Source organism: Paramisgurnus dabryanus, chromosome 2 (assembly GCF_030506205.2).
Source record: "Paramisgurnus dabryanus chromosome 2, PD_genome_1.1, whole genome shotgun sequence".
Taxonomy (NCBI): domain Eukaryota; kingdom Metazoa; phylum Chordata; class Actinopteri; order Cypriniformes; family Cobitidae; genus Paramisgurnus; species Paramisgurnus dabryanus.
Window position 1 is genome coordinate 21880889 of NC_133338.1, and position 14032 is coordinate 21894920.

The 14032-nt window shown below is 35.7% G+C and overlaps 1 protein-coding gene across 1 annotated transcript; it reads left to right on the top strand.

Annotated features, from left to right (window-relative positions):
- The first annotated feature begins 8280 nt into the window (after nt 1-8280).
- tm4sf5 (transmembrane 4 L six family member 5) lies at nt 8281-12838 on the top strand. The gene is made up of 5 exons (XM_065248629.1): nt 8281-8558; nt 9498-9578; nt 9832-9974; nt 12097-12286; nt 12401-12838. The coding sequence occupies exons 1-5, from the start codon at nt 8385-8387 to the stop codon at nt 12416-12418; spliced, it is 606 nt and encodes a 201-aa protein (XP_065104701.1). The 5' UTR covers nt 8281-8384; the 3' UTR covers nt 12419-12838.
- The last annotated feature ends 1194 nt before the right edge of the window (nt 12839-14032 follow it).

The window sequence follows — 14032 nt, forward strand, 5'->3', positions numbered from 1 at the left end:
AATCCAGTCTGTTTCAGATGTGTGAATAACCCATAAAAACTCTCCAACAAAGTACATCCAATGACCATTTTTGTCCACAAATGCGTATAATCCATGAAATATAGATATATTTTCCATTGTTTACATCAGATTTCAGATGCACGTCTTGTAATAGATTATAATATACAATCTGAGGACTATTTACATCGTAACACTTGTATAGGAGATCACACTCGCGTTCAAAACCAGCGCTCAAACTTGATTGTACAAGTAGGCAGGAGTATAATACATAATATCCAAACAGCGCTGTCAAATATCGTGACGTCATCTGACTCGCGCATTCCTCCAATGACTTCATGGAAAATATTGATAGACAGAACGTGTAGCCAATTAGAACACGAATTCAACGATCTTTGTGTGAAGCTTTATTTCCTGGTGTGGATACGGCATTTTATACGCTTATATAAGGATAAACAATAAAAAGAACGAACGTGTATGCATGTAAACAAAAGACTTTTATTTTGTGGCTGACTGGCACTTAGAAAAGGCACTAGTCTTACAAAAACTCTTGCAAGAACCTCATTTTTGGGTCTATTGACTTCAAACGTGAAATATAACTTCTTTAGACTTGTGGCTTTGGCCTCATTGCATTTCTAGGTTTCACACATATATTTATCATTAAGATTTTTAGTGTTAAAAAAAGATGTTATGCAAAACATTTTTTATTACAATGTACTTCAGCCTCTCTAACTTTTTTATCTTAAAATAATTTTGAAACATGGAAAACGAAGCTCAAAGTGTCTTCTATCTAATGATACCACAGTTATGCTTATACTATAAATGGTTTAGTAAAAACAGCCCTTTTAGTGAAAGTAGGTATTTTCATGGTTTCGGGCCAGAATTGGGGTGCTTTTCAAGAGGTTAATCAATAGGGCTGGGCAAAAAAAAAAAAATCGATTTTTCGATTAATCGTTTTTTTTTTAAATGTGGTCGATTTAGAATCGATTATCAAAGAGCAGAATCGATTTTTTTTCTTTCATATTTATTTCTGCAAACATTGAATGAAAGATTAACGTTAATCAAATTACTAGTCTTCTTCACTAGATGTCACCCTATCTTTTGCTTTGCGCGAGGTTACCAAGGAGCGAGAGGCAAGCCTGTCATTCATTAATTCAGTGCTTAAAATGGCGGTTTCAGGTGCTTCATCGATTTTAATAATTACCCACTTGTAACCTGCTGTTCACTGTTCTTTTTATTAGTATAGTATTTGTATTTAATCTATATTTATTGAGTTGAATCGAGAATAGAGTATAAAAACCGGCCCGGGAACCGGAATCGAAAATTGAACCAAGAATCGGAATCGAATCGATTTGACAGCTTGTGAATCGATCTGGAAAATCTGAATCGATACCCAGCCCTATTAATCAATATGCAATATATTCAAGAAATTATGGTGCCGTTTCCCAGACAGTGCTTATCCTAGTCCCAGACTAAAATGCATGTTTAAGCTGCTTTAATTTAAATACACCATACACCTTGCAATACTGGTGTAGACCTTGCAATAAACAAATTGTTTTTTGTCATGTATGTTTACAAAAATTGCTTAAATGTCCTGGATTAATCAAAACCATGTACGGGAAACTGCCCTGAAAACGTTTATGGTATTTTAGTTGTTTAAAAATTGATATACATTTTTTAATTATATTTTATGTGTAAATTCATGTTTAAATGTAAGATTGTGACTCAAAGCACACTTGGAAATTAACCTCTCTTGTATTTTAAATAAAAATACATTCATAATAGACATACTACTGAGATTAATATCTAGATACAATCAGAGGTGTAAAGTACTCGAGTAAATGTACTTCGTTACTGTACTTAAGTATTTTTTGGGCTACTTTGTACTTGTACTGAGTATCAAAAATATAGGCAACTTTTACTCTCTACTCAATTACATTTTCGATTGGGTATTTGTACTCTTTACTCCACTACATTTGAAATGACACTTAACGTTACTCGCTACATTGTTTATTCGTCAAATAAAAACGAGACGAAAGTGTCAGAGAGTGATGATGGATAGAATCTGTGGTCGCGAGGTGTTACACGCACACACACAACTGAGGGACTTCATTTGGCGCTGCGCAGAGCAATCGTATGAAATCAAAGTACTGCGAGAGCGAATCAAATGCATATGGAGAAGTCTGGTCTCGCGGTACTTTGATGTCAAACGCTGAATGGCTTGCGTTGAGCCACCGTAGCGGGACATCTGCGTGCTGCGTATGTCATAAACTGTAGAGAAAAGTTCGCGTCTGGACTGAAAGAAGAGATAAAGAGCAAACATATGGATGCATATCACATTTGCTTCAGTCAAGGGACCCTTTGTTAAACATGTGATGCTACAATCAAAACAAAAGTGAAGAGCGATTGGGTCATCCCGCAACTCAAAGGCAAGCACAAATGTTTGTATACTCTTGATGCTACTTTATCAGCTAACCTGAGTTACATAACTTGATATAACTTACTATATAAGCCAAAATAAACCAGCGAGGTCCTGTACTGATTGCCCAAGTAACTTAAGTACATTATAAGATTGATAATAAGTGTACAATTTCACTGTCCTCACATTTAATCAAGTATGCTGTAATGTATTTACTGTAAAGAGGGATGCATGACGGAAGAAATAGTGCAGTTAATGTGAGAGAGTGGTGTTACGTACTACATGTGTTTACAATTAATCTTTCAAATGAACAACTTCACGTTTTTAATATGCATTATCATATATCTGTTGGTGTAATTTTAGTTTACTGGATTTTTAAAAAATATTAAAATTATATCTTTTTTAAGATAGGCCTATATAAGAATATTTGGTAACAATTTACAATAAGGTTCATTAGTTAACAGTAGTTAATGTATTAACCAACTTGAACAAACCATGAGCAATACATTTGTTACATTATTTATTCATCTTTGTTAAAGCTCTACTGTGTACTTTATTGAGTTAATTCTTAACAAAAACCCATGTTTTCTTTCAAAAGTATGTGCTCATTCATGTGTAATTACTTCCCACCCACTAATGAAAGTATTCTCGTAAGTGTAGAATCTGCTATTTAAAATGCATACCGTCGAAGCGCTCGCTGGCTGAATCCATGTTGTGCCTCCATCTTTGAAATACATTCGCCGACGAGGGACATTCCTGAAATTCAAGCTCCGCCTTTCGCGCTTTCACTCTACACTCATGCTGGCCGATAGCTGAAGCCTCCGGAGGTTGCATGTGTAGGCGGTATACGTCATCAAGACAGTCTTATTTCAGAATATTAACAATTATAAAGCTGACAATTATTCTTAGTTAATTGTAAATTGATGTAATATGCGTATGACTTGCGAATGTAATGCTCAGTTGATTTAAATAAACCAGGCTTGATGACGTATCGTATCCAGCCTGTGACCTGCGTAGCTGAATCCTTCGGATTTTACAACAACCGCACACCGTGATGAACCTGCGATCTAATGCTTTGATTTGAAAGCCTGTTGAAGACATATTCTCGAGGACATTAAAACAAATCGCCAAGGAAGCGAAACAGGGATTTTAAACGACAACCCGACAGGAAAAACATCAAGACCAAAGTCACTATTGGAGTTAGTTTTCCAAGAGGGGGCTCAAGGGACACTGAAGTTGCACTTTCTATATTCTCCACAGGTAATTCAGCATATTCGTTTACATCTATACAGTCCATGTTGTAAACTTGAAGTTTTATAGTTCCTTGGCTAACTTTAGCATGATTATGCATAACACTTGTTAGTGAAAACATGCATGTGGTTTAATGTGTCCGAACAGACACACGCCGTCTCTCCGCCCATTTATGTAATCTGAGGTACTGAGATAAATGTTTTTCATCTTTTCTGACCTCTAGCACAAACACACGGTGACAGCGCTATTTTTAGCCTTTCATTGATAAAAGCGTCTGATCTGCGCGTCTTTCGTTTCATTTTACAAGCGTGTGAAAGTTGCGCGATCTTTTTTCACCAATATGAGAGAAAGCTCTTACATATACACGGACATGTAACGTTTACTTAAAACATAAGCATTGTACTCTGACATAATGTCTGACATAATACTCTGATAAAAGCGTCTGCTCTGCGCGTCTTTCGTTTCATTTTACAAGCGTGTGAAAGTTGCGTGATCTTTTTTCACCAATATGAGAGAAAGCTCTTACATATACACGGACATGTAACGTTTACTTAAAACATAAGCATTGTACTTTGACATAATATTAATTCGCGTCCATTTAAACCCGTCATGGTTGCTTTTTGTATGTGATTTTAAGCGGACATATCATGACAATCAGACTTTTTTCATGTTAAACATAAATCGGTGTGCTTTGATGGATCACAGGCAAAGGACATTGCAAATTGTTCATTTTTTTCTCATTGCTTTTGCTTTGTAGCTACTGGAAGCCATGTTAACCTTGGCATGACACGGCCGGGCCACCGTACGAGTTAAAACGCGTTCCGAATGGGGGGGGCTAGAAAGTATTATTCAGTTGCTTGTCATATAGACTTTCACCGCTAGATGGGAGTAGATCTTACACAGTGGAGCTTTAATGTTAGTTAATAAAAATTTAAGCTTTAATTGTTTGTTCATGTTAGTTCAGAGTGCATTAACTAATGTTAACAAGATTTAAATAAAGTATTAGTAATTGTTGAAATTAACATTAACAAAGATGAATAAATGCTGTATAAGTGCAGTTCATTATTAGTTCATGTTAACTAATGTAGCTAACTAATGTAAACTAATGAACCTTATTGTAAAGTGTTACCATATATTTATATCACAAAGTTAGGCTATATATTTTTCAGCATGGCACATTCAAGTACACAATGACACTAGACTAAAATTAAATGGGTTTAAATTAAATTTAATGTAAATATCTAGACCAAAATCTCATGGCATTTAGTTGAATAAAATTAGACTAAAGCTAAATCAATTCAGATGACAAAAATATGACTAAAACTAAATTACATTTTAGTCAAAAGACTATGACTATGTTTAATCTGTGTTTGTTCTGCCAGGTCAAAATTTTGAGGTGTTTGATTTATTTTCTATATTAGGAAATAAAACCTCATAAATAAACTTTCTTAGTTTTCACTGCCCAGACCTACAATGTCTCTTTGTGTTGAGGACTAGTGCATCTTTGAGTCAACATTCAGTACGAGTAAAAATACTTGAGTACTTTTAAATTGGGTTACTTTAATACTTTTACTCAAGTCATATTTAAATTGGTGACTTGTAACTTGTAGTGGAGTAATTTTTACAGTAAGGAATTTGTACTTTTACTCAAGTATGGCTTTCAGCTACTCTTTACACCTCTGGATACAATGTACAAACATTACTACAAACCACCAGGGTCCTAGAATTGCGGACCTGAAACTGCAGCCGCCGCTATATCATCCAGTTCGGTAGGAGGCGCTGTCACAAAAAAGTAGGGTCCTAGAACTGCAGTCGTACAACTGGGGTCCCGAAACTGCATCCTTCGGTTGTGCAAAAATAAACTATTGCATAAATCCTCAAAACCCTTCAAAAACCTCACTTCAATGGCTCTAAGGTTACCTTTCAAAGGAAGTGGGCCATAAAGATACTCACTTACGTTTGAAAGTAGATTAATCATGGAGCCGTTATACGCCATCGCCCCAGGCCCCATTATTTACCAGGTTAAAATGTTTTGACAACGGACTTTGTTAGAAGGCAATTATTACATATTCTGTGATACAAGTCTTCATATTAAGGCTTTTAACCACGTGTACATACGTTTGTTGTTTCAATTGGCAAAATGTATGACCACGCGGTAGGCCTAATTGGCCTGTCAACGCGACTAATTTTTTAAACCAAGCTTTTGAATAACATCCATGATAAGTTGTTACAGGATGTAAACCCATCCGGAATCAATTATTTTAATATAAGATCACTCATGTTTCTTAAAGCTTCTTTTTCTTACCAAGTGTATCAGTATAGAAGCTAAAATGGATGTTAATTTACGACACAAATTTTTCATATTTAGTATGTATCATTTAGCAAACGAAAGACATTTGCTTGCAACACTAATATCACTAGCGATTATCACCAACTGTGGTAACGTTAATATAAAAACAGTTGCTCCTCAAGGTGTCAAACTTACAAAAGATATTAATGCGTGAAGTTTTGTAAATATGTAACTAAAGTTTTTTTTTTTTTTTAAAATGTGTAAAATGCTTTACATACAAGTGCATAAACATTAATTTTATGACACATTAGACAATATTTAATGAAACTGATTAGCCTACTTACAGTTTGCTACTTGTCCGCCGTCGTATCCAAAACAAGTTGCACTGCTCCAAAGTTTGTTTATTTTGCAAAACAATATTCAGTAAAAAGCTCAAAACAAACAAGTTAATCCCCGAACGCGACTCGTCGTCAAAAAGTAATCTCAGCCACTTTGTAGTAACGCAACGCTCTTCTGGTGAAAATGGTGATTTGCGACACAGACAAACAGCAAAATGCTACCTCATCTTAATTTTCGCCAACATATCGTTAGGCATTTTGGTGTAATCCATGTTTCTGTAATCTTTAGATGCACTAAAACGATGCCACCTGTTCTCGTCGTCGTCGTCGTCGTCGTCTTCATCTTCTTTTGGTTTAATGGCGGGTTGCGCACCTGTTTACTGCGCACCGCTGCTAGCTGGACTACGAATCAGGTAAAGTGGGCGTTGGTGGGGCGGTCAGATGCAAATTTATTATAATTTTTATTATGAAGGTGGACATTTTTTCACTTGTGAGGGACTTCTCCACTTCCACAAGTGTCCTAAATCCCATATTGTGACAGTGGATACTGCACCGGATAAGGTATGTCGTTTTTATAATCATATTAAATCAATAGGTTTTATATAGTATGCATGTATTCCATCCTCTATGATTTTAATGCCATGTAATAAAACAGTTAAAAATGTAACTGCAAAATTATTATTTTTTTTGTCTATATAGCTAATTTTGCCCTTCATGAGAACTGTGAGGGGGGTGAATTTTTTTATAACTCATCCTTTTAAATTATATTTAGTTTTAAAGTTCTGAATAATTAAGGGCGTGGCCACTTGAGTGACAGTGAACTGCCACTGCTGTCACTACCGTCGAGCTAGGCGGGCGTGGTTTCAGCCACCAGCCACTTCAGCTTCACCCACGCCTCTTGTCTTTACCCATTTTCGGTGATGTGCTGTGACGCGATGCCAAGATGGCGACGGCAAGCCCCGTGAAAAGCTCCTCACAAATCTATGGGTAATGTCACGGACAGTACGTCCATATTTTTTACAGTCTGTGGTTTTACCATACAAAAACTGTTGAGTGCCTTGGACAAAATGTGGAGTGTGGAAAATGTAGAGGGCTATTTGTTAATTCATGCATGTATTTTAAGTTAATAATGCATCATGCAATAACATAATCTGTAGAGTATTAAAAAAAATTATGCTCAGGTCACCTCACATGATGAAATTAAAATGTCCAGCCCAAAGCCTTAACATTTTTCCACGTTAATGACTACGGTTTTTAATGGCAAAATTAATGATTGTTTCATATTTGCGAGAATGATCATGTAGGCCTAATAATTTAAATGCCAACAATAAATGCAGCATGATTAAATATGAAACACAAGAAAAGATATTAAAATATAGAAGGTAGGCTATATAACAAGAATAGTTAAACTGCATCAACAAGGATTTGTTATCACTATACTTTGTGGAAGAAACACTTTGGAGAACACCTGTATAATTAAGCACCTCCAAACATAAGCCTTTTTATAATTTGAATTAATTTATTATATTTATATGTAGTCATGCTCGCAGTAGCCTACAGAAATCAATTGTGGTCAGCCAAAAAGAGGAAAACAAAGCAGCATTTACAAGCCTTAAAATAACACTATTAATGTAATGATACAATAGCCATTTATAAAAGGAAGTTGTTATTACGAAATATGATAGGCTATAAAGCATAGCTATTTTTTATTAGTTATAGTTATTATTGATTCAATATGTGTATTTGTAACACTTGTTCTGACAAACTTCGCACTTATTACGAAATATGGTAGGCCATAAAGCATAGCTTTTCTGTTATTATTGATTCAGTATGTGTATTTGTAACACTTCTGACACACTTCACACTTATTAACCAGACGCCACTTACCGTTACATGCAATTTCCTGTGACAGAAAAAATCCAAAGCAGAAACTGCACCCAGTCTTGTGTAAACACACCATAAATGGCTCTGATACAAGCAATGTAAATAGTGTCAAGTCTCAAAGGGCATTCGGTGGTATCAGTCAGAGTCAGAGAGAAGAACCCTTCACAATTGCACTTGTTTCATTAAAGTTTACAAAACCATCACAATGTGTTGCACAGGAAAGTGTGCACGATTAGTAGGACTTATCCTACTACCCTCAGCCTTTTTGTGTATGATAGCTAATTTACTTTTGTTCTTTCCCAATGGAGAGCAGTTGGAGACAAGACAGATTTCTCTTCAGGTTTGGCTCATGGGAGGACTTCTTGGTGGAGGATTGTTTGTGAGTATTCACTTATATCCATTGTATATTATGACAGAACATAGTGTAATGATGAATTAGCTACACTGTTAAAAATGATGTGATTGATTAGTAATGACAGTTTTAAATAAATTTAACCAATCTGCAAGTTAAGCGATTTCTACTTTTTTAAGTTACAGCAACTCATTTCTACACTCTCAGAAAAAAATGGTCAAAATATGTACCCTAGCTGTTACTGGGGAGTAACTCTTTCAAAAAATACAACTACCTAAACAGTTCATAGTAGTACCTCAGAGGTACATATTGCAAATGTATACATATCTGTACCAAATGGTACATATAAGGACCTTTATAAAGGGTACTGCCCAGTGACAGCTGGGGTACATATTTTGACCTTTTTGTTGAAAGTGTAGTCAAGATTTTAAAAATTACATCAAAATTGAGTAATTTTGATAATTTTATTTAGCAACTATTTTTATACATGTGTGTATTATAGACAGTGCACTGGTTTAGTATGTAAAGAAATAGACAGCACTGTTAAAAATGTGTTTAAATGGGATATTTTTAGATCATAGACCAATCAAAGGCACAATAGCAGTGGAGATAAAGTAGCTACAATTGTAACAAAAAAAACATCCCATGAGAAATAGTGGCCAGATTCCCTGTTCATAGTCTGAGAAATATGTCAGTTATCTTTGTACTTTGGAATGTCTTCTATAGACTAATAAAAAGTAAAGATAATTGCACTTGCAATAATTGCACTTAGACACATATTGTATGCACGTACATATATCAGTTAATGTGATGTATCATCATTAGTGTAAAGTAAATATGTTTTAAAACAGAGAGGGAAATAGACAAATGTTGCGCTGTGTATACATATACTTAAATTCCAGTTGAATATACTGCTCAAACATTACAGCTGCTAATAAATCAATTTCTCACACTTTTATTCTGTAGATGTTGTGTCCAAGCTGCTCAGCCATCAGAGCTGGGGGCAAAGGCTGCTGCGGGGCAGGTTGCTGTGGAAACCGTTGCCGTGTAAGTAAACCAGTCTCAGTGAAAGACTGAAATAAAGTAAGAAGCATCATCCACAACAAGAGATTCACTAGACAGCTGTAAAATAAATGAGAAAAACTGAAATGAATAATGTCAGTTAATGCATTGTAAAAAGCTGATTATTAAAAACAAAACGGTTCATATTACAGCACAGTTTTTCCAATAATCTACATACAGTATAAAAAAATTCCTGCCATACACACTACTTACTTACTCATACTCTTTATTTGGACAGATGCTGAATTCTGTGTTGTCATCTGTATTTGGCATTATTGGATCTTTCTACTGTGCCTCCGTTGCCTCTGCAGGACTTGCTATTGGACCGAAATGCAAAGTTGAGAGTGGAGATTGGGAATATCCTTTTGAGGAATCAAAAGTGTAAGAATATTGTGTCAGACAGATGACATTAATGCAACAAAATAAAAAAATAGAAACAAAAATAAAATCTTCTATGAATTGATAAAACAGGATAAAACAGAAATTGTTTATTATGTTCATGCAGAGGTGTATACTACTTAAGTATTTTTACTTTCTACATAAAAGTACATTTTCAAGCATTCGTATTTTATCAGTGTTTTCTTTGGAAACATACATTCCAAAGCATATTATCATAATTTTTACTCCACTACATTTCATAATATCAATTTTTTGGTTTATATTTATTATTTAAGTACATTAAACATCTAGTACATTTTTTACTTTTACTTAAGTAAAAAGTACTTTTGGTACTTTTACTTAAGAAAGTAAAAGTACACAATTTTCATGCAATTAGGTATTAAATCAATTTTAATATGCAATATTAAAGGAATACACAGTATGATTCTATGCTTTAGAATGTTGTGAACATTTTTTAGTAAAGTAAAGTAAATTGTTTCCCAAGACACTCACAGATGATTGGAAAATGTAACTAAAATACTTAAGTAGTATATACCTCTGTGTTCATGGTATTTTGGCTAATTCTCTAAATATGTTGTACCCCTTTTCTTGTAACATTCTCATTTTGTTAAAAGGAATGGCATTTTGGGTTCAAAATTATAAATGTTATCTGTTATCAATTATTCTGTTGATTTACTAAATGTCCATTATAGTTGCATATAAATGACATATTTTTAGTAGATTACAATCTTACAATAAATGTCATGTATTCTGCTAAATATTTTATACATTCCCTTATGTCTGTGATTTTTTTCATTTTCTGTTAAAGCTGCTTTAAAGGGCACCTATGGTTTGATTCACGTTTTTACACGTTTTCTTGGTGTGTAAGTGTGTATTAGTACTATGTGTATATGTTAAAGTAAACGATGACGCGAGTTATCCTCTCCAACCTAAATCTCTTTTCTTGGATTACAACAAACACAGGGATTGTAGGCAACAGTTTACTTCCTGGGATTGGTGATGTAGACAAGGGACATTATCATAATGACTCCTGCTTCAGAGTTCGGACTGTAAGGGCGCACTCACACTATCCAAACCAAACCGCGTTCGGGCGCGTTTGACCCCAAAAGCCTGGTTTGTTTGACTAGTGTGATCGCTCTGTTCCGTGCCCGGGCGCGGATTGGTTAATCGCGCCGCGGCCGGGTTGCAGAGGTGGGCCGGAGCGCAGTTCACTTCTGCTCAGGCGCGGAAGGCTGTGGTGTGAGCGCAATCGTGCCTGAGCGCAATTCAAAAGGTGAAGACGTCAGTTGCGCGACCACTCACCTTCATCTGCCTCCGTAAAAACCTTTTGATGCGAGCAGCGGGTTTACGTGAATGTCCGAGCTCCACTCGTGACAGATCAACTAAGCAATATGATGACATGTGAGAGGGCTGTCTGTAATCGCGCACCAAACGACTCAGAATAAAAAACACAGACTTATCATTACGGTGGGTTCCAGTGTTAAGAGAGAGCTTTACTTCCTGCTTTTTTCAAAAGAATCGCATCTTTATGACGAAAGCGCGCCCGGACTCGGATCGATACAAAGTACAGTGTGAGTGCGTGCACCTGGGAGAGTAGGGAGGGGGGACAATCGCGCTGGGGCATGGTTTGGTTTGGTTTGGTTTGGATAATGTGAGTGCGCCCTAAGTTAACTCCTGTTAGCATTGCATTGTGACCTAATCTTTCAAACATGGTAAGAAGCGTCACATTTCCGGCTGACATCAGAGGTATTCAGGCCAATCACAACGTACAGATTAACTGGCCAATCAGGGACACAGCGCTTTTCAGATCGATACGTTACAAAATCAATGTGTTTGAGGAAAGCAGTATATTTGGAGCTACAAAAATTGACAGTATGTGGAAAATAATGTGTGTTTCATACCATAAACCACGCGAACACATTATACCAAATACACGAAATAATGTTGATTTTAGCAATGAAATAGGTGCCCTTTAAAACAACGCAACATTGCAACAGTGTGGCAGTTCTTTGTATGACCACTAGAGGAGTCACTTATCCTGCACTTCAAATGAAACTCTGTCTTAAAGTTTAACTTTCTCCTTTTCCCTCTCTTGTATCAACAGAAACAGCAGTTATCTGGTTGATAAGACACTCTGGTCACGCTGTATTTTCCCCGAGAATGCGGTTCTCTGGCACATTGTGCTGTTTTCAATAGTTTTAGGTTTGGGTCTGGTCCAGATGATCCTCTGTGGCATTCAGGTTTTGAATGGGTGCCTAGGCTGTCTCTGTGGAGACTGCCGTGACAAAAAAGAGGTACATTTTACATCTCTACTGTACAGTTTGACAAATCTCATAAAGTAATGCATGTTAAATACATTTCTATATATGAGCATTTTATGATTATTGTTTCTGTTTTCTGTAAAACAGGAAGAAGGAGGTCTCTGAGAAAAAAATTCAACACTGGTTTTATCACAGACTGGAATTCTTAAAAGAGGACCTTAACCCAACAGACTCCCAACCTAAAACATGAAGTGCTTGACTACAAAGGGATGTTGGGATGTGTTAAGTTCACTTTAGTGTGTCAATTATTACAGATTATTAAGTACTATTATATTAATACATTGTGTCAAATATCAAGCTTAAAACCTTCATATCATTCAGTGGCGTAGCAAGTCCCGGGCCCAAATGCAAAAAAATTTACGGGCCCCCTTAAGCCAAAGCCCCCCCCCCAATCTTGCCCATTGGCACTGTTAACTATGGCGTGCAGGTCTGTTAACAACATATACTTTTAATAAGGTAATCAAATATTTGTACTTCACTTTTTTACTTTAAATTGTAGATTTAAATAAAGAAAAACAAAATGTTTTGGGTAGTTTTTGACTCGTGACTAACTTCTCCGCCTTCTCTTTTCTCTTTGAGGCTCCACTTTTATGTTTATATTTGTCCATCCTTAATGTTCATGTAGATAGCCGCTATAGTAACCTCTCACACTGTGTTTTCTTTTTTTTGGCGCGGCGATGCGTCATGTAAAAAATGATGGCGAAGTAGTCTACGGCAGCCGCGGAGTGCAAAAAATAATAGAAATTAGACATTACGGAGAAATAAGAAATCACTACACATGATATGCATACAAAAATATATTTATTGCTGCCACAAATAAAAATTATATTGAACACATTTTTTTTTAATTAAAAGCGGGGGGGAGGCCTCCTATTGGCCCGGGCCCATTTGCACGTGCATACCCTGCATGCCCAGATGCTACGCCACCAATATACAGTACTGTGCAAAAGTCTTAGGCCACATTCACCAGATTTGTTGTTTTAGCACCATATTTATTTTTCACTTTTATTAAGATACAAACAGAAAATACAGGAAATATGTGCACAAAATTAAAAACAAAGCAATTTTCAGAACTAAATGTCTTCTTCAGGCATCCGTCAGTATTTAGTGTGACCTCTATTGGCACTAAACACATCTTGAGCTTTATTTGCGGAGACCTGGAGTCATTCGATTGGAATTGGAAATTAGGATTTAACTTTATTTAGGTTTAAGAGATCCTACTGCTATTGCTCAAGTGGAAGGGGAGTTTACCATAAATACTTGACACTTCACTTCAGCTTTTATACTGTTTTTAATACTACATACACATTTCGTGTATTTTTTGATTGTATTCTAATAAAGAGACTGAGAAATAATTATATATGATCACTATAACATTGCCAAAACAACAAATCTAATGTTAGCATGGTGGCCTAAGACTTTTTTCAGATGCAAAACCTTTGAAGTGCGACATGTTTTCTTGTAAATTAGCATTTCTTATCAGACTCTTATTGGATTCTGCCACCAAACCAGGATTCCTGGATGACTTTAGGCCAGGATTAAGCGTATTTGTATTTAAACATATTTTGAAAGCATTCAGTTTATATTATTAATTAATTCTCATATATGTTTCTCAATCAATGCCATGTTATGTGAACATAAACTGTGAACATGTGTTTTTGCTAACTTAAATCATTTATTGTAGTTTGCTGGCAAAGTTTATAATTTGGTAAAGGTCAT